Genomic DNA, 27,151 nt, shown 5'->3' on the forward strand with positions numbered 1-27,151 from the left:
TATTCATTTTGGGTATTTTTAAAAGGATTGGAGTATTTGACAAGTAGTTTTGAACATTTATGAAGGTCAAGTCCTTAACGGATTCTTTCGGATTTCTCTAACTTGAAAAAAAATATTTCATTAATATAAGAAATATTTTGAATGTTATTATGCTTATTGTTCTGTACTGAGCATTTCGACACATTCACGTCAATTTCACTCTTGAATTAAGTGGAGCTCACAAATTGTAATTTATTTATAAAGTTTCTGTTCCGGATCTAACCTGAAACTCTTTTTTCATTCCAAATATGTAAATTATGCCCGCATTTTATATTGCATTGAATTATTTAAAGTATTTATCGCTCATAACATTTTTCTTATTTTTTTCAGAGATAGATTACCAATTGAAAAGAATTTATTAAAGTAACACCGCCTCTTAAATATTTTGTCTACTTCATCATTCAAAACTGCATTCATCCATCGATCTAAGTATATTAAATGATTCATGAGGGGTAATACCTGTAGATCATAATTGGGTGGTCGCTGTAGTCAGTTATTTTCATCAAAGTACACTAGATTCGGGTTACTTGGGCCACCGGACATGGGGAGTAGTCGCTAATTTACAACCAATATACTAGAATACGGAATACACATTGCAGATTTCCTAGAATCACCACTATAGAACTATCTCAAGATAGGTTTTACGTACCACTCCACTCAATTCCTTCATCCGCTAATCTATTTACACCTTTTTATTGCATTTTTTCCGAATGGTCCTGCACCTATTTCATGTCTTTTGTTAGTGATTTTTCTGTTCTGTTTTTGCTATCTATTTGTCCCTCTGATTGTATTCATTAGGCCTTCACATCTCAAGAATTGGCCGAGAAGGTGGTTTCTTCTTCATATTAGGGTTTTTGCTAAGATTACCTTCTGTCTTACTTTTCTTAAGACTTCCGCATTACTTAATCGGACGATACATTTGACATTTTAATCTCTCTTTTTACCACCACCGTTCGAAAGTCTACACTCATGACTTCTTAAGTCAAAGCCTCTCTTTTGTGAAGAAGCATACTCAAAATGTACCTATACAGTTAACGTTGGTTGGTGGATGGGGATAAAAATCAGTTCTCTCGTTTTTGATTTAAGCTGCTGGGTGACCGTGGCTGATTTTTAAGCCTTGACGGGTATTGGTAGGTGGTCTCCTTCGGCGTGGAACCCATTTCGTCAGCGAAGTGAGGGACGGTGAGGAGTTTGCCATCAGGGCCAGGGTAAGAGAAAGATCCTATGAGAGAATGAAAACTATTAAATAAAAAAATATATTTTTATTGAAAAAGGGTATTAGGTACATGGGGCAGGTGGGAGTGAAAAAGGTAGGGCATAGGAGGCCTCAGTCCATACTATTCATAGAACAGTATCATTTGACTCACAAAATTAAATAATAAGAGAGTGTTTACAAGGATTTTTGTGTCGTCTCTTGACTGCAGCATTGAGTAGCGAGAACACATTGTCGACGATTCCTTAAGCGTAGCATTCTGACGACACGCATTTAGCTAATTCCATGTTTCCAGTCCTTACTGAAATCATCGGAAGAGGTTTATCGCTCTTCGAGACACCATTATGGATGGAAATCGATTTTTTCATTTTTGATTGAAGTTGTTGGTCGATCTTGGCTGATGTTTAAGCCTTGACGGGTGTTGGCAGGTGGTCTCCTTTGGCATGGAACCCATTTTCGTCAGCGTAGGAATGCACGGTAAGGAGTTTGCTATTAGAGCCAGGGTTTGAGGAGAATCCTTCAACTGTTTTGCGCCTCCTGACTCTTAACGCCATCATTCTTCAGGTATCCATTATCCCGCATCGTGATTCCATCGGCTGTCTCGTAACTGGAATTAAAATACAAATGAATTTGAGATCGTGGCGTGTTCAATGTTCACTAAGGCAACCAATCAGTCTCGATTGACTGAAGATATATTTTTTTTTCTGTAATTAATATTTTTGTAACACTTCCTCCTATATCAGTTTCAAATTTGGAAGACATTTAATTATAATTAGATCCAAGTCAATAGTATATCCGTGCATCTTAAATGTAAAATTTCAAGAAAACCCAAATCACAAAATTTACGAACTTTAAAAGCAGGCTTATGTTGGAAATAGTTTTACTTAACTATATCTAAAAATTTCAGTGTCGTACTTCATGTATTGAAGGTAAAAAAAGTTTCAAGTAAAGTGGTGTTTCGATGGGGAGTAATTTTTGTACGTGAGGGATAATGTGATAAGAGTTGGATCCAAATTGGATGGAATTTTAGAATTTTTAAATTCTTGTATATGTGTGGAGAAAGAATAATTTCATGGGTGGGGATTTGTCAAGGTTATCCGGCGCAGGCCTTCTTCAGTATTCGAAATGGTATGATGCGAATTGCGGATGAGGAATGTGCCTAGCGGATATGAACATGTGCTTATTTAATGTGACGTAGGACTACTAAATTTGTGGTCAATGTAGTAAACTCATATTTTTTGTCATTTCTGCCGTACTTCATAGTAAATTGGTTTACTCCGTTATCGAGGTTTATTCCTGTGCCCTAATCATTGTGTTCTGTTTGATAACCATTTTGACGCGCTTTATTCCCTCTTTCCTCTTTCTCACATTTACCACTTAATGGCAAGTTTGAAATGCATACTATGATATTTTTGCAATATTCAGTTGGTAAATTAGTTAGTAGCCATCTTTTACCTAACACCAAAGAGAATAGAAAACTACTTTGTACTAATTTTATCAGACACTGAATAATTTAACATGATAATATTTGTTGAATTCTACTATTTGGGGAGCAAAATTGGACAGCAAAAAAAGAGGTAAAAGGATACAGCAGTAAGGACATCAAGAATAGAATTGCGTTACGAAAGGAAGTGTTCATGAACAGGAAGGAGCTTATGAAAGAATCGTTATGTAAGAGTTTTAAAAAAAGGCTAGTGAAGATTTTGATCTGGAGTACAGCAGTTTACGATGTGGAAACGTGGACACCTAGGACAGAGGACGATAGAAGCCTTGTGCATTCGAGATGTTTTAATGGCGAAGAATGGGGAATGTGAAGTGGATGGAAACGAGGAGGAACAAAGTAGTGCTGGAAATGGTGGGTTGGGAGTGGCAGCTTATAGATGAGATACGGAGAATACAGAAGGAAGGGATTAATGGCATACTTAGCGGGGAGGTCTTGTTGAAAACAGCTTGTCAGAGGGTAGAATATTAGGTAAACGAGGGCAAGGAAGGATGATAACAGGATTTTTAGGTAGAGTGAAAGGTGGAAAGCATTATTTTTAATTGAAGAGTGAAGTCGAAGCTCCTTGCAAACCTACTCGGTAGTGTATTTTAATAAAAATAATTTCTGCTGTGAAATTAAGCTCGTTGCTCTAAAGCTAAATACAGACTTCATTGCGGTTTAGTTTCTTCCCAAAGTTACTTTGTTTTCATGCGGTAAAACTATTTTATTTCTAACTTCCACTTCATAGACACCTTTCAATTAATACCAACCATATGGCAATTGAACTTTCTCTTAACATGTCCATGTGTATTTGGTTTTCGGTTATACCCGAGTGATATGCCTTACGCAGCCAACATTTAATTTTTTTATAATTAGCAGTCTGTGTTGATTACGCACGACAGAAAAACTTTTGTTCCTAATGATTTTCAGAATTGTTTCCTTGCCACTAAAGAAGTATTGCATTAAAATTATTTCAGTTTTGCTGCTAACTATGATGGGATTTTCTTTTAGCTTAACTTAACATTTTGACTTAATCAACAAAGTTGGCTTAATTTGGCAAATTAAAATATCAAATAACTCGGAAGATAGCGTGATAAATTTTCAGAGCTTTCCTTTACTGGAAGGATCCGTCGACCCTCATCACATATGGTAACATTGAGAGATTTTTATTTTCTACTACTAAGCTACTTTCACCTAGCTAATATCAATCATAGGGCAGGATACCTGTATGCTCTGCAGATACCTAAATAGTTATATATTTGTTTCGCGGCTATAGCAAAGTAAATAGTGTTTGACACCCTGCAAATAAATTTTTATAAATCACATTTTCGTGTATGTTAAGGCCTCTTTACACGATGCATTAACACGTACGAGTTAATACCTGCTTGTATGAATAATTTTTGTGGACGGGAACGGAGCATGTACGAATGCATGAACTAAATTAGAACAGGTTCTATTTTCTATGCATGCATTTGCACAAGTTCGGTGGTTACACCGTGCATTTTGGCGGTCATTCTCGCGTTCATACGTTTAGACATTAACCCGTACGTCTTAATGTACCATATAAACAGGCCTTTAGGCATGGCAAAAAGCTTTCTGCCTAATCTTAATAAAATCGCAAGTTAAGCTGCCTTGACACTGAAGTACGGTTTCATAAGCAATAATGTATATTGATCTTCTAATTTTGATTGGTTTTTCTTCTATCAAACTCATTTTGGCATAATTTAACAAAATAATACAACATATAACTCGGAATTCAGGGTTTACGTGTACTGAGAGGTTTCGTTGATGCCCATATCACATGTGGTAAGAATAAGAGTTTTATAACATCTACTACTTAGCCAGCTTCACCTAACAAATACGAATCATCGGGCAATAGAGCCTTACGCTCTGAAAATCTCTATATATTTACGTGTTTTGTTTTCGATTATAGCAAATTGATATGCCTTAAATACCCTGCATATAACTTTTTTCTTAATCACAGCTCCTTTTACTTCTTCTACTAGCAAATTTGTTCACTCCAACATATTTTAAGTATACCGGGACTTTTTGGGGAAGTTCCATGCAAGAAAGGAGAGGGTTTGGTCAGGGTTTTCTAATTTTTGGGACGCAAGGTTTACTTTTATATTCGGAAGGGTCTTACCCCAAATAATAAGAAGCCTTTCTTTCCACTCTCCGAGCTGTTGGTTCAACAAATTCCCATAACCTTATGATTAATGTGAAATTGAAAACTATTTGAATAGATTTCAGCGAGATGAGGTTGACATTGGTCCTTAATTGTCCCACAATTGAGTCCCCCCATTATCCTGCGGCAGGCTTACCTTATTTGGGGGTCTTGGCGGTGGGGGTCGTGGTTCGGCGTCCTATCGAGCGGCTTACTTGCGGTTCTTCTGGGGAGGGAGGGATGCGATGTAGTCCAGCGCCCTCTGGATGGCAGCGGGGATGGGTGGGGGGGTGGGGAGGTGGTCACCCTGGGGCTGGAATCCGTTCTCGTCGGCGATGTACGTCAGCGTGATGGGGGTGCCATCAGGGGCGGTGTAAGAGAAGGATCCACGGGAGACGACGATGTTGGCTGCTCCCTCGCCGTCCTTTGGTTGTGGGTTGGGGTTGGGGCGGACTTCTCCGGTCTCCTCAGCTCGGATGCCGTTTGCTGTCTCATAGCTGAAGGGATCATATTTAGGGGGGTCAAAAATTATGCCAATTATGAAAATTATGCTGTTGAGCTTGTTATAAATCTAATTCAATCGCATCCACGGCGAAGTAATCATCAAGACGCGATGGAATTTTGAAATAAATGATTCCAATGCGTCCACGAGTGTCTAATCTTATATCCTCATTTACCGTCATAGATGGAGCTTAGTGGTGTAGTAAGTATGGGATATTGGGCCACGGATTATTATGCGGTTATTTCCGTAGGATATATCCAGGAAGTCTTTACGATTATCTGAAATTTGAAGTCGAGGGTTGTAAAGGAAATGAAGTTTTTCTATTTCCTTTGATTGATGAAAATACTTTTTTGAATGGCATTGTATATTCTTCTGATAATTTACATGTTAGTTAGTTTACTTATTGGAAAATATATCGGTTTAATAGTCGTAATGGCGAAATTCAAAATTGACGTTATTTAATACTTAATATGAATCCGTATCCAGAGAAATACATTGAAGAAAATATTATGTGATAAAACCTTGTTCATATTGGACAAACTGTTTGAACACTATGAAAAGCTAGTATTTTATTGGGAATCAAAGCTTTAAATAAATACTCCGTTTTTTGACTCTTCAGTATGCCTTGCGATAGACAGTGAATTTATTTACGGCCTTGAAATTTTAACGCCAAATATAACGCTTACTTACGGCATAAAGTTGAATTTTTCTTTAGATTCTACAATTTGTATTTAATTGTTTATATCAATGAAATATATTAAATAAAAAAAAGTATATTTTTACTGAAAAAAAGTGTTAGAGGGGGCATGAGGGGGAGTGGAGTGAAGAAGATAGGGTATAGCAGGCATAAGTCCATACTATTCATAGAACAGTATCATTTGACTCACAAAATTAAATAATAAGCGAGTGTCCGTAAGGAATTTCGCGCTGCCTGTTGATTGTCACGATGTGTTGTGGGAACACATTGTCGACGACTTCTTAAGCCTACCATTCCGACAACTTGCATGTAGTTCATTCCATGTGTCCAGTCCTTAGTGAAATCATTGAAAGAGGTTTACCATAATTTTTCTCATCTAAAATCTTTATTCTGTCTTTTCATCTATCTATATCATTCCCTTTCTTTTTTGTCACTTGTATTTATAAAGCCTCTAACTTTGTCGATAAAACATGTCCAGAACCGTATGACAGAATTAGAAGCTTATAATTTCTAATAAAAGTGACAAAAAAGAGAGGGAATGATATAGTAAGATGAAAAGACAGAATAAAGATTTTGTATGAGAAAATTCAAGGGTAATAAAGGGAATAATTAAAAATAAAGGCAGTTCATCTTGTTTGACCTTTACCAATTCTATGGAATATTTTGAGGGATTATATTGCGTGTGAGCGCTAGAGACATGTGTGCCCCAACATGGCTCGTGCTACTAGAGAAACGAAATATTTCTGTTTTCGTAAAAATCACTTAAGATCAATACTGTATGTGTAAAGCGGAACAATGGTTTAACAAAATCATTTATTTTCGAACAGCTTTAAGTGCTTCTTTTTTAACCCTGGTAATCAATATTTAAAATTGCCTTTTTCTTATGAATTTTTGAACTTCAAATTTAAATTTTATTTTAAAATAAATCACCCATTTTCGAACAGAACTGTCTTACCAACGACTGGAATGCCATCATCAATGGTGCTCACAATTGTCCCGGATGGGTTTTGCAAAATTTAGCGTTGAGATAAAAATCCTTAGGAGGAATTTATAATTTGGGTTAACATAACCGATGAAATCAGGACCTCCGGATTTCGGCTAAAATTCGAACGAAGTCCCAGATTTACGTATATACGAGTCTTTTTTAAATGTTTAGCGATGACGGGTTACAGCGCGTGAGTAGCGGCACACTAAGTTAAGGAGACTCAGGCTTTCAAATTTACGTATTTTAAAAACAAGCATGTGTAGGCAAATATTCTGCTATATACATACTGAAAATTCCAGTTTGCTACTTCGTTTATCAAAGCAATCAATATTGATTATAAATTATATTAATAAATAAAAAATAAATTATATAAATTGATCAAGGAGGAGTGATTTTTACCTCACAAGGGATAAGTATCATAAGAGATAAGTTAGGAATGTTTACTAACATACCTAAATGCTAAAATATTTATTGAAAAAGGAAGCTTTTTGATGGCTTGAGCTTAATCAAGGAAATCTGACATTTGCTCTTTCAGATTTTGAAACAGCTGAATGCTTATCGTGGATGAAGAATGCACCCAGCGGAGCAACATATGACTATTTAATTCGACAGAGGTTAACTCAGTGTGTGGTCAAGGTGGAAAAGCTTTCTTTTTTGCATTATAAACATTGATACAACTTAGATACGATTCAACTAAGTTTATTTTACCTAAATTATATATTCATGTGTTAGCTATGAGAAAAACTTTAAACTTCTATTCTCAAGTAAAAGTAGCGCTACTTAAGCTATTATTTCAGTAGTTCTGCTAACTTTGATTGGATTTTCTATTAGAAAACTTATTTTTGGCTTAATTTACCTAATTAATATAGCAAATAACTCGAAAGATAGCACCATAAAATTTCAGGGTGTACCTGTACTGGTAGGACCCATCGAAGCCCATCTCCTTGGACTGCCTCACGATGGCGATGGATTGGGTTGGGGAGTCTCCCCTGCCCCTGATAAGCCGAGCGTTAGCCACCGTGCCGACGAACAAAAGAAGAAGCTGTGGGAAGAGAAGAATGGTAAAGCATTCTATAAATGGAAGCTGTAGATTGGCTCTAGTATTTACACACAAGTATATTACATGGAAAAGCATAAATATTCGTAAAATGAGGCGTAGACATCCTTCCGGGTTCCGCTTCGATGCATAACCAGACAACCGTTTTGCCGGCTTCTTAGCAGGTATCTTCGGGTTTGAATCATTTCATTATGCGAAGGACAACCTACAGTCTTATCTTCGCCTGCTAAACCACTACTCGGAAGCCTTCATAAACATTGGTAAAACTAATATCAGCGGGTGTGACTTGGCGTAAATCCTTTATCGTAGGAGTTAAAGAAATAAAAACTTTCGGTGATTTCGTTTCACCGTACCATTTTCACGGTGATGGGTAGATGTTAAAAACCTCAAGCACAAGGGGTTACTAGTGAGCCACATTATGAGATATGATGACTTGATGAAAACAATCGTAGATAGACAGTTGTAAGGGTAGATAAACTATTCAGCTCTGGTAACCCCCTTTTGACTAATGTACTCTATTGGTTTAGATATGTAGACGATATTTTATGTTTATGGACGGGCTCATCACGCCAATTAAATAATTGTAACAATCTTTTAAATTGCATCTACAATAATATTAAATTTACGACTAATTTACGTGGGGACAATATAAATTTCTTAGATTTAAATGTTTCTATAAAAGGTGGTAAGCATGATCTATCCATGTATATAGAAAAGAAACCTTTACCGATGTCATTATTCCTGTGGATTCTTCTCATCATCTCACACATAAGTTAGCTTCATTGAGATGTATGATCCACCGCCTAATGAATATTCCTATGACAGTCCACAACTTCAATAATGAACTCCAAATTATAAAAACCATAGCAGGAAGAAATGACAAGATGTTGAAACGCTATCGCTCTAAGAGATGCACAAAGTTACTGACTTCACTGTGTATTATGCCGGCCCTTTTTTTTCAGAATTGCGAAAAGTTATGTTTTCCTGGTCTCAAAATGATCCAAATGGTGTTCATATTCACGTGTTAAAATTTGGTTACTTTAAAATAACGGCAACCCGTGCCCCAAGGGCCCTAAGTACTAAGGACCCTCTATTGAGTTTTTTTGGGCTGAAAAAGCACTATTACTATGTAAAACGTAAAATTAAAGGCCTTCAGGACCGATTTTCCGTTTGTTTTAACCTATCTCTAAGCGTTTAGGAGATATCGTCCGTCGTAATGCAATCCCCCCTAGGGCGCCACCCCGCACCGCGGCACCGCTGAGGTATGTCCCGCACCACTTACACCTCAACCCCCTCCCCTCCCTCGGCAATTACTTTGCTCCTGATGACAATATTTACATGCTAGTGGTACAGTTTTGAATAGGTTGTTCCTCGTGTCATGATTAATGTTGTTAAAGCCTTTAATGTCAATTTTAACCCTTCAACGCCGTCCTATGTACTGGGTACCGACCCCTTAAACCTTGATTTTTTGCCGCCAAACGGCTGCGAACCATTCCAGCAGGCTTTGTTTCAAAGTGCTTTTTATGTACAAAATATTATAAACATGTGATAGAAATGTGTCTATGAATATTAAAGGAATGAAGGGAATGAGCAGGGCTTCCAGGGCTCCAACAGTAGATAGAAATATTCAAGGAAGAAGAAACGAGGCAGTCAGTTCACGGACGTAAATCACTGTGGATAGATAGAGATAGTTCTTGTGTATAGTGTGCAAAGGATAGGAAGTGCTAAGTTTTTTAGGGTGTAAGGAGAAAAGTGGTGAAATAAATACTTTATTATGAACGTGACGTTCATTTTAAGATTAGACCAACAAGGAAAGGTATGTAATCAAGACTAAATCCAAGCATTGAACTGGTTGGAAAAGAAAGGGAAGAAATACTCAGCTCAAATTTACCGACAGTGAGAGAAGTACTATGTGTTTTCTCTATCAACTAATGGGTTCGAAATTTGTAAGACTTACATTAGTGCGAGAAAAACCGTGAGAAATGCGTCTCATCCATAGTATAAAACTAGAATTCCGGTTGTTACGGAAAATAAGGCGATTGAAAAGTTAGAAAAATGACGCAAAGAATGGATGAACGTGCAACGGCATAAAGAGAGCGCGAACTACAGTGGATATGAAGAGAATAGAATCTTTCGTAACAAAACTTGATTATTTGTTTGAAATTGCAAGGAGCGGTACCATTGAATTTTTTACGCGCGAGGAGGAAAGTGCAGTTAATCTCTCGGATAAATGTGCTAGGGCTGAAGAGGTAAAAATTTTACGCAATCAAAGAGGAGCACGAAATGCAGTTATTGGTGGAATATATTTCAATATATTTAAGAAGAAATGAAAAGATGTGGTTCTCCGCTCCTTTTGTTGCATTAGCTCCATTCAGTGTCCCGCAGTTCCTACAAAGACTTGTTAATTACGAAAGTGTTAACCTAGACATAGCGAAAGCAGCACAAAAGAGGTTTTCAAACCACTTGTGGTACATGAGTGAGGAGTTGGTAGGCCTGTCATTCTTTGACGGATCCATTTCTAGGTGTGAAAAAAACGTGATACGCCGTATGTGGTCTTGTGTAGGAAAATATGATCCACCGAAGAAAGCATTTTATAAAAGTAAAGACATGGCTAAGGTATCTATACCAAATTTTGTCACCACTAATTCGAGAAATCTATTTAATGTATTGTAAATATGCATTGCATTCTTTGATGTGAACATGCGAGAATGGGATGAACATACAAGAACGATTAGCAAATTATTCGGGGTCATCAAGTGGGAAATGATAGTGCAGCGAGAGGAGTGAAACTAATTCAAGATTTTTAGGCAGTCACGTTGAAGGAAGAGAGCTTTCAAAATTTATTACTAAGTGTGACTTTTCATCGAAATACAACCCTTACGTGCGGAAAGGCACACTCATTGCCAAATATAGGATGCCAGTGAAAAATTAGAAATACAATGAAAATCTATTTTATTTTGGTTAATGTACCGAAATTCATGGACAGAGTGAAAATAAATTGATCTCTTGTATTGTTATGGCAATTAAGTTATTTCTAAGGTAAGCACATTTCTTCAGAGGCTAGATCTTGAAATTAGGAGCAAAGTATTTGCCGAGGGAGGGGAGGGGGTTGAGGGGAAGTCTCTAGTAAGTGGTGCGGTACATACCTCAGCAGTGCCGCGGTGCGGGGTGGCGCCCTAGGGGGGGATTGCATTACGACGGACGATATCTCCTAAACGCTTAGAGATAGGTTAAAACAAACGGAAAATCGGCCCTGAAGGACTTTACTTTTACGTTTTACGTAGAAATAGTGCTTTTTCAGCCCCAAAAAACTCAATTGAGGGTCCTTAGTACTTAGGGCCCTTGGGGCACGGGTTGCCGTTATTTTAAAGTAACCAAATTTTAACACGTGAATATGAACACCATTTGGATCATTTTGAGACCAGGAAAACATAACTTTTCGCAATTCTGAAAAATAAGGGCCGGCCTACTGTGTAAGTGTATAGCCCCGACAAAAATTACCCGCTGGGTCAATCCACCGTTCATTAAAAACATTTCCTATAAACTCCAGAATGTCTTCCCTAAAAAAAATTTCAATGTTTCATTTTATAACCCTATGACACTTGACAAGATTTTATTTAATTCTAAGGACATTACGATCGTATGGACAAAAGTGGAGTGTATAAATTAAAATGTGACGATTGTGGAATTTGTTATGTTGGTCATACTGGAAGAAAATTCAAAGACAGAGTGAAGGAACATAGAAGAAGTTTTATATACAATGTCGGGATATCTTGTTTCGCTAATCATTTATGCCTCTGTAACCATTTTAGCAATTTTGACGTACATATTTAACATTGTATTGACAAAGGGCTTAAACTAGATTTTATGGAAAAATTCGAAATTGCCAATAGCCCGGATGGACTTTTAATGATGTTTTATTTTGTAAGGACTCACCTTTGCTAAGCATTCCTATGACGTCAAAACCCTGACCTACACTCCGATCCATTTGATGTATGTTTTCGTCCTTCACTCACTTGTTCACCAAAAACCGTTTCCCCTCCCACTCCCCCACACCAATTCCATATGTCCTCACCTCCTACCTTGGCCTGGGTAGAGAGAGTACTGAATTTTTCACCTTTATAATGACACTTATGTGTTGAAACCATGGTCGGTGCTGAGTTGTAATATTAAAAGTGTGGATATTACCATTGTGCTCCTCTTTTAATCATGGATATTAAGAAATTCCACACAATCGAGCCAGATACGATTTTATACGCTTATTACGAAGGTTTCCGCGATGAGAAGCATGCTCATTCTTTCTGGATTTCTACCACATTGTTTCATGTCTAATGAATCCCGCCTGCATCCTCAGGGCAGAAGTGCAGAAATCATAGCTGGAAGATAAGGCTGGAATAGCTGGCGAAACTTTCTTCGTTAGACATGGAGTATCACGGTGGAAATCCGAAAACCATCAGAGGAATGCAACTAGAGTAGGCTCATTTGGTCTAGGTTGATGACTGAATAGTTGAACTTTACGTACAAAATAATTGTTGTAGTACTGGGGTAAAATAAGTATTCATAGAGACACGTTTGAAACTAAAAAATGTCTGTGTAGACCAAAGGTCACAATAGTGTTACACTTAAAAGAACAATATTCACTTTTGGGCAGTAACACATCATCGCCAAAAACTTAAATCCTTATCCAATCACCGACACTTTGATCTTGGACCACATTATGTGGGAGAAGTATTCGGCGTTTCCCAAATGAAATTTCAAGTGGTAAAAAATAATGCATACAAATTTCAAATTGTACTCAAGGAAATACTAAGATCATGTATTTATCGGTGACAAAGCAGAAGTAAGCTCATTTTAATATAGAGGAATATTCATGTTGATAAATACGAGCACTAGCAATAAATAAAATTTGTTAGTCTTGCCAAGCAACAGAAAAAAACGGGGAAAGTGCATAGTAAATGAGAATTAGCAAATAATGAAAAGGAACAAAATAGAAACATAGTAATAAATGTGGAGGTTTACCGGGTTTCCATGCATACCTCGGTAAGGCGTTTACCCTCTTATGGAAAACACCATAGGCCGAATAGGGATCCTTCCCCAGAAAATATTGGGAATTTTGGTGCTGGAAACTTGTTTTTTAGGTATCAAAAGCAGTAATATTTAACAATTATTTATCAAAATTAATTTATTGAGGCCACCTAATTCAATTTTTACCCTTCTATTAACGTCTCATGGGGTTTCTAACCCGAAAAATCCCACCACGCCGCTGTAGTTGATTATCACCTAATGCAATGTAGCAACTTAAACTCCGTGGGTGGAGTGATATTGATGTTTGCGTGAGATTTGGATATAGTTAGTGGTTGGGACTGTTGGACCCGTTTTGCTTACCACTGTCTTCATGATGGTGTGGATGACTTCCTTCGGTGCCTGGGAAATGTAAGAAGATTCGTCGTCGATGTATTCAAATATGAGATCATCAATGTCCGTGGTCACCTTTTATACGGTGTCCAAATATGCGGATTGTCACGTGATGCGGAAACTTTGTTCTGACTTTTTGGAAGGTATAGGTGGCCCTGATGATTATGGTCAAGGATGTATCCTTGTCCTAATCACAATGGAGGGTATGATTCTAGAGCGCCGAAATGCCGAGTTGGGTTGCTTGAGAAGTTTTCGATGGCTTATACAGGGATAGGGCGGTGTGCATTAGGGTTATTACTTTTTTGTAACCCCATGTTCCTATGCTATAAATTGATGAAGTTTTCTTCAAAAGTAAAGAAATATACATTTTTTCTATTTTGTTTTTGAAAAAGGTCAACCCAGCCCCAAAAACATTTTTTTAACAAAGTAACGGATAAAGCGAAATAATCTTTTTGTAGCAGTTTTTTATTTAGATAACAAATGGAAATATAAATATGCAATTTTGTAACATCTACAAGGTAACACACATCTGTGCCGTGGCCTAGCGAGGGGGGAGGTCAAGGTGGTCCGGATCCCACCACCGATATGTAAAACACAAATACTTTCCTTCATAAAAGAAAACAAAATACTGAAAAATCATTAATATATAAAAGATTTTTTTGACCAATGAAATTCATTTATATGACTAGTTTAAAACCTTCTACTTAGTACCTTTCAAAATTTTCTCTCCCGAGTCTCGAGCCTTTTTCCTCCCCCCTGAACGTATGAGATTTTGTATGCCTTATTGGGAATGAGATGTTTGCGAATTTATGGGGAGACTTGGCGGGGAATCTTAACTACATTCTTCCAGAGGCTGATATGGCCTGAAACTGATTGGGTTTATGATTCAATAAAAGTTTTTTTATTTCTCCTTTCATGAAAGCCTTTAACATTATGGACCCAGATATTTTTTAATCAATAATTTCTCTTATTTCTATCTTTGAATAATAATCAGTAAATGTTGTTAACCCAGAGGTAATGCCGGATCAGGGAAAGTATTAGGGTAGACAGCAGACATATGTGACAATTTGTCAACATGGCATGAACCCCACTACTGATATAAATATATGTGCTCGGTATACAGAGCAGTCTAGTCTTCCCAATAGGTGAGCTGCAGGCAGTGAGGAGAAAGTCCTTTCTGTTTTTTTACAGGCCTGTTCATCAAACATACGTAATTTGTGTAAAGGAAAAATATCGGGTCATAGAAGCATATTTTTATAAGTGGGGCAATATGATTATTTAGTAATATAATTGGTTGCAAATTATTATTATAAATAGAATTTTCGATATTACACAAATTTCTTTTAATTAATTATGTTATAATCAATTTGACACTGATTATAAGTAAATAACGACAGTAATAAACAGGGACTAACAAAAAAGAATTTACCGTTAATCAAATGAAAACATTTCATTCATTTACTTGTTTATTTTTACTTAAACAATGGTAAGAGAACGAAAAAGAAAAGAGCTTTTGGAGCAAACGAATTGGTGATGAAGAAAGCAAATTCAATGTATCTTAATCGAAACATTTTTTTAACTATGAAGCCAAAAAATCCTAACTCAACAATATCAAGGTATGTACCCTTTAGTCATCATAGAAATTTAACAATTTAATGCTGCTCTATTGAATTGAATTGGCCTCATTGCAGATACTTACTGAAACTACTCTTCAGATCCAAGTATGATTCACACAGATTTTTAAAGAAGAAAATAAAGAACAATTATCAGAATATTTGAAGACTGCAGCATGACTTCACCATAGACTGCCTTACATGCTCACGAAAAAATTAGCACTTGAGATTGCTCAGAGAAATGAAAGGAAATACCCGTCTTGGATCAGAAAAAATAAGCCAGTAATAATGGTTTTACCGTTTTATAAAGTGACATCCTTTAATTTTAATTTAATTTCAATTTAACATTCCCAAACCACCGAACAGCTCATATTGGCCATTTTATATCGGGGTATTCAACAAAATTTAATAATTAAACGTGCACAAACAGCCATGCCCTGGACAGGGGAAATCTACCCAGGCGGGACTGGAACCCGCGACCTCTTGTTTGGCAGGCGAAGACGTTACCCCGCTGCCACCGAGGCCGGCAATGCTTTAATTATCCTTTGGAAAACAGAGGCGACCTCACAGGCAAAGGGCATGGGCTTCATCAGAACGGTGGTGAGTGAATTTTTTCGATCCATCAGGCTTCTAGTTGAAACACGCATTTTCGGCCGAAAATGTATACAATCTTAAGGAAAGTGGTTTCACTACTTCTCAAATTTAAGGAAGATTGATTACCTTCAAAGGTGAAAAACGAGTGGGTGAAGTCACCTCCTCTGAAAGGGTATCCTTGGTTTCGTTGTTCTGCATTATAAATGCTCAGGGTAATTCAAATCCTCCATTTCCTGTCTTCCCTAGAGTAAAGATCATCTTTCAATGGTCTATATATGTCACATATGATCAGAGGGTGCTGCGAACCATTCTGATTGAATGACATTTATTTCCACTGGTTTTAAAACATTTCATCAAGCATACAAAATGTTCGAAATAAAACCTTGCATTGGTAATTTCCAACAATCAGGAGTCACATATTTCCCTCGATGCGATAGAGTTAGCAAAAATATTTGGGGGAATAATGTTCACTTTGCCTACTCACTGCTGTTACAAACTACAGCCATTAGATAAATATGTGTTCGGGGCCCTTTGAAAAAATGATATAGTGATGATGGCCGCGAATGGCATAGAAACCACTCAGGAGAGAGAATAACTATTTACGACGTGGCTGTGCTAGTGGGTATTGCATGTGCAAAGGCATTTACACCTTCTAATATTATTTGTGGGTTCAGTTCAATTGGGATATGTCGCGTTAACCCAAGTATTTTAATTCCCAGGAATTGTCACGGATCAGTTTGTTGCACCATTAGAATTTCACTTATATTCCGTGGAGAATCTCGAAAGTCCAGGATCATTCTGGAATTTCCCTCACTGAGCCATCGTCTGGTACAAGACCAGTCTTCTACCAGTTGATGGCTCAGTGAGCCGAAACGCGTTTTACGCATTAAAAATTCTTGTGGAAAAGTGCTACGATATTTTATTTATTTAAATATGCCTAACTTTCACCAATTGAAGCCTGAATCTGTTGAAATATCGGAATTTTTCACACATATCGGGAGTGCCTAGAAAATAATATGAATTTTGTGACATAAAGCGAAAGGTAAAATTTTATTATTACAATCAATTTGAAAGAAAGAGATTTTTTAAAAATTCTATACCAACCGGCTGACATTGAAGTATCGGGAAAGAGATGCATAACAAATTCTGGAAATGTTTTGGATTAAGCGAGCCAGTTTTCGCATCGACACAAAAATCGTTCATAATTTTGAGAATTCTCTGCCCATTTCTTAAGGCATTGCCATAAGATTCGTCTTGTGAGAAAGTCATTATGCAAGTTTCAGAGCATCAGGGTTTTGTCTTAATTTCAGCTTCCGCGATAAATAATGCAGTAAATATTATTATTCTGAGTGAATGATTTTTTCCCCAAGTTCAGTATTATCAAGTCGTGTAGTAATGAGAGAGGGAATTTTCTATTAAAGGGCGGAAGGAGCCTATGTAAAAATTAAATATAAACAATGAATTTGAAGAACGTTGGGTTATCCAATGTCCTAACGAGAAAACGGGGAAGAACGTGCAATATATGTGTAACAGGCATGAGTAATCTATAAGTCAAAGTAGAACTGAGGGTATGATACACATTTTTAAAAAGGTAGAAGTTCTCATGGAAATATCACGTTAAGAAGGTCAAAGGCTCCGCTCCGTTGTGTCATAAAACGACCGTTTTCGCAGTAGAATCCTGAGGGTAAGGGATTGGAGAGTAAAGAAGGCAGGAGTCTCCTGGTAAATTTCTCATCGGCCTTTTTGTATGAGTCTCAAGAAAACAACTTACTTTTTCGAGGTTTGAAAGCTTTTAATAGAAGCATGGTATTCGATCGTATACGTAGAAAATACAATGAACTTCAATGAAACGTGCATTTACCTCGGCTGAAAACTCCACTGTCTTCACCATAGACCATTTGAGAATCGGAGTATTGAAGTTAAACATAAAAGCGGTTAATGCTGAGCGTTAAGACCCATACAGTTTCAATAACCTTACCGCGTCGCGGCTAATCCAACTCACGATGCGCGGAGACAAACCCTGCGGCGCGATTGAAAAATCAATGTAATTTCCGGCGTCACAAAAGTATTTCAAAGATAACTGTATAAGCACCTCAAGAATTCTTCGAAAAATTCTCTCATATAAAATACTCCGCATTACTTTGTCGAAAACCCATTTGAAACTCTATCTAAATGTAAAATTTTGTTGAAAAACAGTATCCACCATTTTGTAACTGCACAGTGAGAATTTATCAATGATATTCAGTAAGATTACGGAATGTTAAAGAAAAAACACCATGCAAACATATTCTCTGCCAACAGATTATGTGGTTTTTTTTCCGAACGAATCCACCTATAACTTCACCATCTACTTACTTTTGAAGATTTTCAGAGAAAATTGATGACAGGCGTTTCTATGGAAATTTGCTTACGTTTGAGCCTCTTTATCTCAGTAAGGGCTGGGATCTTTGTCAAATGAAATACAAATCCTTAAATAGTAATCATTTTTGAGTATATCTGCAAAGTTTAAAGTCTATATCTAAAATAAATTCAATTTGTAATTTTGTCTTGCTTTTTCCGATTTCCGCCCACTGCGCCCTGGCCTGATTTAATCGGTTATACTGATCCCAATTCTAAAGTCCTCCTCAGGATCTTAATCTCAACGCATTAGTTTGCAAAACTCCCCTGAGACAATTGTGAGAAGAAATGGTGATACCACTCCAGTCGTTGGTATGACGTATCTCTTCGAAAATGAGAGATTTATTTTAAAATAAAATTTAATTTTGAAGCGCAGAAGTTTATCAGAAAAAAGTTATTTTAAATATTGATTATCTTTTGAACATGAAAACACTTATAGCTTGATGGAAATATACGTGTTTTTTTAAACATTTTTCTAGTTAAAACGTACATTATTGATCTAAGTTAGTGATTTCCACAAAAACTTGAATATATCGCTTCTCTAGTATCAAGAGCCTTATTGGGGCATATGTCACTAGAAGTGACACGCAATATAATCACTCAAAATGTTCCAGAGCGTTGATATATGTCAAGCCTTATTAACTGCTTTTTTATATAATCCATTTATTTCCTTTGCATTTTTCTTATCTTAAGTGTTTTTTCTGTCACTTCATTTATCTTTATAGTACTCTCTATTTCTTGTCACATGTATTTGTTATTATAAAACCTCTCCTACGTCATATGATCGCCGGATATATTTTATTCACCTGATCTTATCTTAATTGTTAATATCATTAACCTCTTTAATTCATGGCCAATAATTTGTCCCCAATAGTTGACACGTTGAGTATTCACAAATATTAATGCCCTGGGTTTGATTTAAGTACCTTAACAAGAATAATTACCTACAATGGAACCACGACAATTCGAACTTTTTTAATTCAATGTATTTTTATTTCTCTAGGTCCCCAGCATTTGGTGTTAAAAATTTCTAAACAAATAACAGATAATTCTAATATATTTTTTTGCATTCAAATTATTGTTGTGTCAAATTAAGGTGAAAATAATAAGGTATAATTATTCTGTTAATCTAAAAATTACGTATTCCATTATTTTTTCTCTTTGGAAATTATGAATCTATTGTTGACCATTATGCTATGACATCTTGTTTAAACTTATACGATTACAGTTAAGTTGATGATGCACAGAAGGTTCAGATGTTGCTGAGGACATTTTAAGGTTGGAATAAAAATGTTTCTTCACTTTATTTCGCAGTTTAATGAAATAAATACTTCTGTTCTAAGATTACTTTAATCTTACAATAGGCGTTAATCAAAGTATTTATATTTCCAGAGTTATAATTTAACAAAGAGTTTGGTTTGGAAATATGAATTTTATTGTTTTTGACGTATTTGTTTGTACGAATTTTTGACAGACAGTTCGAAGCGTGTATCTGGTCCCTTGATGTTATCCAAGTTCCACTGTATCACTAGTAATAATTAAGAATAATTATAGTTCAAACTCCCCTAACCTAACATTGCAATTATTGCAATTTCCATAGTTTTCGGTTGGGATAACAAGTATCGGAACTATGACCATCGTTTTATGATAATCAACAATAGTATCAATTTAATATAACGAGATAAACCACCTGGAAAATAATTACGTAATGAGTACGATGAGAGGTTTAGATGTGTGTGTTCCTATAGAATATCATATGATATTAAGTATAAATGTAAAGCATCATGGAATAGGATATTTACCGAACAATTAAATGAAATATACTAAATAAAGAAGTATATTTTTATTGAAAAACAGTATTACAGGGGCAGGAGGGGGATATGAGTGAAGAATATAGGGAATAGCAGGCATCAGTCCATACTATTCATAGAACAGTATCATTTGACTCGCAAAATAATATAATAAGGGAGTGTCCGTAAGGAATTTCGCGCCGCCTCTTGATTGTAACGATGTGTTGCGGGAACACATTGTCCACGACTTCTTTAGTCTTGCATTCCGACGACTCGCATTTAGTTCATTCCATGTTTCCAGTCCTTACTGAAATCATTAAAAGGGGTTTATCACTCTTCGAGACTCCATTAGGGATGGAAATCCATTTTCTCTTTTTTGATTGAAGTTGCTGGGCGGTCGTGTCTGATATTTAAGCCTTGACGGGCACTGGAAGGTGGTCTCCTTCGGCGTGAAACCCAGTTTCGTCAGCGTAGTATCGGACGGTGAGTAGTTTGCCATCAGGGCCAGGGTATGAGAAGGATCCTTCAACCACTTGTGCCTCCTGGTCCTTGACGCCAGCATTCTTCAGGTATCCCTTTTCCTGCACAGTTATACCGTTGGCGGTCTCGTAACTGGAATCAAAATACATATCCAACTCAGATCGTGGCGTTACTCTTAGGGTACTAATTCTATTTTGTTTGAATGTTTATGTTTTCTCTGAAGTAGTACCTTTTTATCAATTTTAATATCATAGCCGAATTTTCAGGACAAATATGTAGACCCTTGTCAACAATTTGCCTATATCACTAATGCAAAAAGTTAAGGAGACTCAGGCTTTCAAATTGACGGATTTAGAAAACAAGCAAATTTTGGCAAATGTTCTGCTATGCACAAACCAAAAAATTTCAGTAAGCTACTTCGTTTATGAAAGCAATCAATATAAAAAGTAGATCGAGGGGGAGTGATTTTTACCTCACAAGGGATGAGTATCATAAGAGATTGGTTAGGAATATTTGCGTATACACGTAATTGCTAAAATATGTGTTGCAAAATAAATCTTTTTGATGGCCTGAGATTTATCAAGGATATCTGACATATGCTCTTTCCATGTTTGAAACGGCTAAATGCTTTTCGTGGATGAAGGTTGCTCCCAGCGGAGCAAAAATTTGATCATTTTATTCGAAAGAGGCTAACTCAGTTTTGGTCTAGGTAGAAAAGTTTTCGCATTTGATTTATAAACATTGATAGAACTAAGATGGGGTTCCACTATATTAAACTTATCTAAATCACATATTCGAGTGTTAGGAATGAAAAAAACTTTAACCTACTATTCTCAAGTAACTTTTATATTGAACTAGCTGACCCGGCGAACTTCGTACCGCCTAAGATTCAATGAACTTATAGTTTAGTAGCACCATTTATAAATAAAGAGCGGCTGCATCGTTTTAATCATATTTGATTTACTATAAATTAAATGAGAAAATATTGATGACATAAAAATTATACGCATTCAGTTGTTGGCTATTTGTGTTATTAACCGTAAAAAAATGTTTTTAGGTCTAAGTTCGTAGCGTAAACTTGGCTCGTTCACGGGGCAGGTTAACGCAACGCTAGACCGACGCTTGACTGATGCTCAAAATAGTGTAAGAAAAGCCCCTATGAAGCAGCATTCGTATCAAATGACTTTAGGCGCGCCAGTTATAGTATCTCTGTTTGGAAAAAAATGCACTGCGTAAACGTGCTGCATGCGTAAACGCAACACGGTGTGCCCTACATATTCGGATTTAATGTCTTGCGTCGAGCGCCTTCTGATAAATAACAGTTTTTGTTTTGTTATCAGGCGTAAGATAAAGCGAATGAAGCCAAATAAAAATAGCGAAGCGAAGCAGGGACGCAGCGCGGGGAGTTTTTGGGGATTAAAACCCCCCCAAAAGCTCAGAGAATCATTTTTTTAAACATTTGGTTATTAATATTATGTGGACGGATGAGTCACAAAATATTTAACTGTTCACACAGCCGTAAAACCTACCATTTTGAACCTTTTATCCTAAAAAATGTCTGGGGAGGGCCCCCACACCTCTCGCTTACCTTGGCGGGTTTTCTGTACCCTAGAGACCCGCCAGTATGAGCTGCGCCTATCCTTAATTCCTAGCTGCGCCCTTGAAGCGAAGGAAGAAACACAACGGATGGTTTACCGACTCGTAAACATACCACGTATTATTTACCATGAGAAAATCATGGGTTTTCATTGACACATGAGAACAAACCTCACAAAAACTGAAAGACTGACCATGCGATTTGTTAATCGTTATCACGAATGCATTTCGAATTGGAAATTGAATACGTTTAAGCTCAAAAGGGCATATGAGTTGGGATCATGGAATCTTCGGATTGAGAACTTCCTAATCTTTGACTTTTCCTTTGAGTATAGTGACGTGAATCACTTTCATTATCAGTTTTTTTAATAACCAAACACGTTCCGTTGGATAGTTTTTGTTGGTTTAGGTTTTGTAAGATCATGAACACAGAGCCTACCTTTAGCTGTAAATCGGGCCGTGGTAAACCAAGTGCGTCCAAGGACTTTAAATATTCACATAGATAGTTGGTGACTTCGTCTTCGTTTATTACAAAGTTAAAAGATTTGAATTCATGCAGAGTACACGGACATTACTGATAATCAATAATTTCTTGGAGATTTGTTTACACACACGGTAGTTATGTGTTTGTTGACAACTCAATTCGAGCTTAGCTTACCTCTAATTCAATTATTTTAATACTATTTTAATATTACTTCAATATTTTAACATGTTTGAACATTAATTTTTTTTAAATATTGTAAAAGATCAGTCAATACATTAGTAAAAACGAAAAAAATGTTATTATTATGACCGTCTTAACAATCAACTCCTAAAAACATATCTCTAAGATAAAGTTGAATTTCTTTTTGACCTTTTCCTATTTTTTGATGTCCTATATGTTATCCGGGGATGAGACGAATCCAAAGAGCCTAATGTCACTAAAATCGGTGCAGCCGTTCTCGAGTTATAAGTGTTCTAACTAACACGATTTTCAACTTTCTCTTATATATATAGATTTTATTGCCCCTAAGGGCCCCCGCGCACTGGCAACTTTTTCAAAGCAACTATTTAGTTGCTTTGTGGATGTTCAAATGAAACACACGAAATTGACTGTGGCCCCGCGCACGGGCAACTTTTTAGTTGCCGCAACTGCCGTGTGTTCCATAGGGACTTCCTCAAAGCAACTAAATAGTTGCTTTGTAAAAGTTGCCAGTGCGCGGGGGCCCTAAGTCGCGCTACCTAAGTTATTATTCCAGTATATCTGCTAATTTTGATGGGATTTTGTATTAGAAAACTTATTTTTGGCTTAATTTACCTAAATGAAATAGCAAAAAACTCGAAAGATAGCACCATAAAGTTTTAGGGTGTACCTGTACTGGAAGGTTCCGTCGAAACCTACATCCTGCGCCTGCCTCACGATGGGGATAATGTTGGGTGCAGGTCCACGGACGGCGGCTCCGGCAACGGGGAGTGGTGGAGGGACTGCGGGACGGAAGCGTTGACCTGGTTGAGCTGGTGCGGCTGCAGATACCCTGCCTTTTAAAACTAGAGCGTTAGCCACCGTGGCGACGAACAATAGGAGAAGCTGTGGGGAAAAAAGATTGTTCAAGCATTCTGTAAATGGAAGCAGCAGATTGGCTTTTGTAGGTACATTATGGTATATAATTTGAAAATGCGGTGGTTGGTCTCGTTGCTTGGGAAGCTGTTAATGCAGCTGTTGTGGGTGAACAGTTGAATGGGTGAGTGGGAAAGCGGAGGGGGTTTGAGCTAGGGGGTAAGGGTGGTCATTAAATATGTTTAAATACCTGCGGTTTAAAATCCTAGCTCTTTATCGTTTAATCTGCGTCCTTTCTTCCTGAAGAGCAGAATGGTTGCGATGAAATGACTGTTGAGGAAAATGTCTACGAGAAATTATAGCATGTCTATCTCCATTTGGGAAAAGCAAATTTTTTATTCCAAAAAATGCTATGAATCGCATTGGTTACTGAGAAGGTAGTCTTATGAAGTGTTTCAATTTCATTATTTTTGTAACTCTTTATTAGTGAAAAAATTAAATAGTTTTTTAGCATATTTGCAAATCATTCGTACTAAAATATATTTAAAAATTAATCAAGGAATAGAGAATATCAGCAAAGGAAATTGATGCTAAGGTTGAGCTGATTCCATGCGTCAATTCTCGATTTATTGTAATCTTTATTAGGGATAGAGTTAGTTTGGCTGCTATAGTGTTGGCTTTACAACCCGTGGGCTCGGGTTTAAATCCCTAAGGTGGCTGATAATTTTCAGAGATTGCCTGACCCCAGCTCGAATTTTACGTGGCAAGTGGCCAGAGATTTCGTTTTATAGCTCGCGGTTTGCCAATACTTAATATTTTGTTGTCAATAAAATCAACTGATTTGAGCGTTTTTGTGGAAAGATGAGATATTCATCGTGAAGCAAATACCATGTCCTGTTTCGTTAAAGCTAGTCTACATAAAAAAAAGTGTGTGAAACAGGACTTGGTTTTTATTTTACCATGAATACTGCTGTCAATTTCCGCTCATGTGAAAAGCATACATTTCGTTTAATCAGAAGTATATTTCATATTTTTTTCTTTATACTCAAATTAATCATTGTCTACGCGGAAAAGTACTTACACACAGCTATATAAAAAAGAATGATTGGCATAGGCAGTAGCGTAGCGAGGATTATGGAACGGATGGTTTACCAGAATTTTTTGGTCCCTACAGTGGTATATGGAAATACCCAGGGCAAAAAAAAAGGGAATTATTGAGAGGTTTGCAAATGTGGTAAAATGATCCGTTTATAGAAGCTGCAGATTAATTATTAACAAAGATATTGTATTGCAAACAAATTTTGATAACAGCATACTAGATGTGTTTCTCTTGTTGTACAATCATCATCCGATTAACTGATAGTGGTTGTACGATAGTGGAAATACGTGTAGTACGATGTCTATCAATTTTGGGGAATATGACATCTAATTGATCATTAGATATGATGTTCCCTCACATTTAATAGCAGAAAGTTTACTGAAGTATTATATAATCTGATAAATGATATCCTTTCGTAAGTACTAATGAAAAAATTTGCCTTCCTATTTGGCAAATTTTTACATTTTTCAGTGATTTTTTTGAGCAAAGTGTTTTAGGTATCGCCACCATTCCAGGAACTGCATTACTGCTGACGTTCCTATGTCCAACTCGACCATCATTCTCAGGGCTGTGAGCATTTTGTCACCGAGGACGCTGTTGGGAATAGAAGCGAGAAGATGTGGGCAGAATTGAATATGAATTCATTCACACACGTTTGAAACTAGAAAATGTCTGTGTAGACCAAAGGTCACAAGATTGTAACACTGAAAAGAATAATATTCACTTTTGGGCAGTAACACATCATTGCAAAAAACGAAAATCCTTATTCAATCACCGACAGTTTGATCTTGGACCACATTATGTGGGAGAAGTATTCGGCGCTTCCCAAATGAAATTTCAAGTGGTACAAAATAATGTATATATATTTTAAATTGTACTCTAGGAAATTCTAAAATCATGTATTTATCGTTAAAAAAGCAGAAGAAAGCTCATTTAAGTATATAGAAATATTTACGTTGATAAATATGAGCAATAGCATTTAATAAAATTTGCTAGTCTTACCAAACAACAGAAAAAAGAGGAAAGTGCTTAGTAAATGAGAATTAGCAAATAATGAAAAGGAATAAAAATAGACACATTATAATAAATGTGGAGATTTACTTGGTTTCCAAGCCTTACCTCGGAAAGGCGTTTTCCCTTATGGAAAACAACCTCGGCCGAATAGGGGTCCTCCCCCAGAATATATTGGAAATTTTGATTCTGAAACCTTGTTTTTAGGTATCGAAAGCAGTAATATTTGACGAGTTTTTATTAAAATTAGTTTATTGAGGGCACCTTATTCATTTTGGCCCCTCTATTAAGGGCTTAAGGGGTTTCTAACCCGGAAAATCCCACCATAACACCGCAGTGGATTAGCACTTGATGCCATGCAGGGACTTAAATTCCGTGGGTGGAAGGATATTGATGCCTGCCTGAGAATTGGATATAGTTAGTGGTTAGGACTATTGGGCCAGTTTTGCTTACCACTGCCTTCATGATGGTGTGGATGATTTCCTTCGGTGCCTTGAGATGTAAGAATATTCCTCGTCAAGAAATTCAAATACGAGATCATCAATGCCCGTGGGCACCTTTTATACGGTGTCCAAAAATACGGAGTGTCACGTGACAAGGAAACTTTGTACAAACATGTGGAAGGTATAGGTGGTCCTGGTGTTGGCCAAGGCTGTATGTCAATGGATGGTATGACTCAAGGGGACCGGAATGCGGAGTTGGCGTGCTTTTCATGTTTGCGATGGCTTACGCAAGGATAGGGATGTGTGCATTAGGGATATGACTTTTTTGCAATCCCATGCTCCTGTGCTATAAATTGATGAACTTTTCTTCAAAAGTAAAGAAAAATACATTATTTTTATTTAGTTTTTTGGAACGGTCACCTTCAATCCAAAATACTATTTTTACCAAAATAACGGGAAAAGCAAAATAATCGTTTTTATTTAGGTAAATTGAATTATAATTTTTAAATTTCGTAACACTTACGTAGTAACACATATCTGTCCAGGGGCGGAGCTAGAGGGAAGAGGAAGGTGCAGGGGCTCCGAACCACTCCCCACCACCAAAATATGAAACACAAATGCTTTCCTTCATAAAAGAAAACAAAAATATTGAAAAATCATGAATTTACAAAAGATTATTTTAAATTCACTTCGATGAATATTTTAAAACCTTCTACTTAGAACTCTGTTTTTCAAAATTTTCCCTCCCTAGTTTCGGGCCTTCTGCCACGAAAGAACGTGATTTATGGTTACCTCACTGGATGTGCCCAACAGTAAGAGATTTATGTTCAAGTGTTCAGTAGTGTGTTGAAATTCTTTTTTAACTGTTCATAATTATTTTCAAGTTCCGCAGTAAATGGCTATTCAATGTTGGGAGATTCTCGTTTTCTCATATTTCATTATTCATTACTAAGGAAAGACCTCGATCAAGAACGTAGTGGTGGCAGGCAATGAGTTGTGGCTTTTCCAGTTTCTTTTCAGATAACACTGAATTGCA

At 36.7% G+C, this 27,151-nt stretch overlaps 2 protein-coding genes across 2 annotated transcripts; both read right to left on the reverse strand.

Annotated features, from left to right (window-relative positions):
• Positions 1–1,771: 1,771 nt before the first annotated feature.
• LOC124161385 (endocuticle structural glycoprotein ABD-4-like) lies at positions 1,772–15,960 on the reverse strand. Its single transcript, XM_046537701.1, has 4 exons — positions 15,889–15,960; positions 7,995–8,125; positions 5,115–5,396; positions 1,772–1,859 (listed from the first exon to the last, which is right to left on the reverse strand). The coding sequence occupies exons 1-4, from the start codon at positions 15,958–15,960 to the stop codon at positions 1,772–1,774; spliced, it is 573 nt and encodes a 190-aa protein (XP_046393657.1).
• A 4,375-nt stretch (positions 15,961–20,335) lies between these two features.
• Positions 20,336–26,188, reverse strand: LOC124160984 (endocuticle structural glycoprotein SgAbd-2-like). Its single transcript, XM_046537120.1, has 3 exons — positions 26,126–26,188; positions 23,378–23,592; positions 20,336–20,561 (listed from the first exon to the last, which is right to left on the reverse strand). Exons 1-3 carry the CDS (start codon positions 26,135–26,137, stop codon positions 20,360–20,362), a joined length of 429 nt encoding a protein of 142 aa, XP_046393076.1. The 5' UTR covers positions 26,138–26,188; the 3' UTR covers positions 20,336–20,359.
• Positions 26,189–27,151: the final 963 nt, after the last annotated feature.

Source organism: Ischnura elegans, chromosome 6 (assembly GCF_921293095.1).
Source record: "Ischnura elegans chromosome 6, ioIscEleg1.1, whole genome shotgun sequence".
In the NCBI taxonomy this organism is placed as follows: Eukaryota; Metazoa; Arthropoda; class Insecta; order Odonata; family Coenagrionidae; genus Ischnura; species Ischnura elegans.

Excerpts from the sequence above, each read along its gene's own strand:
- LOC124161385 (XM_046537701.1), bottom strand. The coding sequence starts at position 15,960 with ATGCAGAACAACGAAACCAAGGATACCCTTTCAGAGGAGGTGACTTCA. Across the intron at positions 8,126-15,888 it reads CTCGTTTTTCACCTTTGAAG|CTTCTTCTTTTGTTCGTCGG; the intron begins GTAATCAATCTT and ends CTCTTCCCACAG. Across the intron at positions 1,860-5,114 it reads CCTCCCCAGAAGAACCGCAA|TTACGAGACAGCCGATGGAA; the intron begins GTAAGCCGCTCG and ends TTTTAATTCCAG.
- LOC124160984 (XM_046537120.1), bottom strand. Across the intron at positions 20,562-23,377 it reads GACGGAACCTTCCAGTACAG|TTACGAGACCGCCAACGGTA; the intron begins GTACACCCTAAA and ends TTTTGATTCCAG.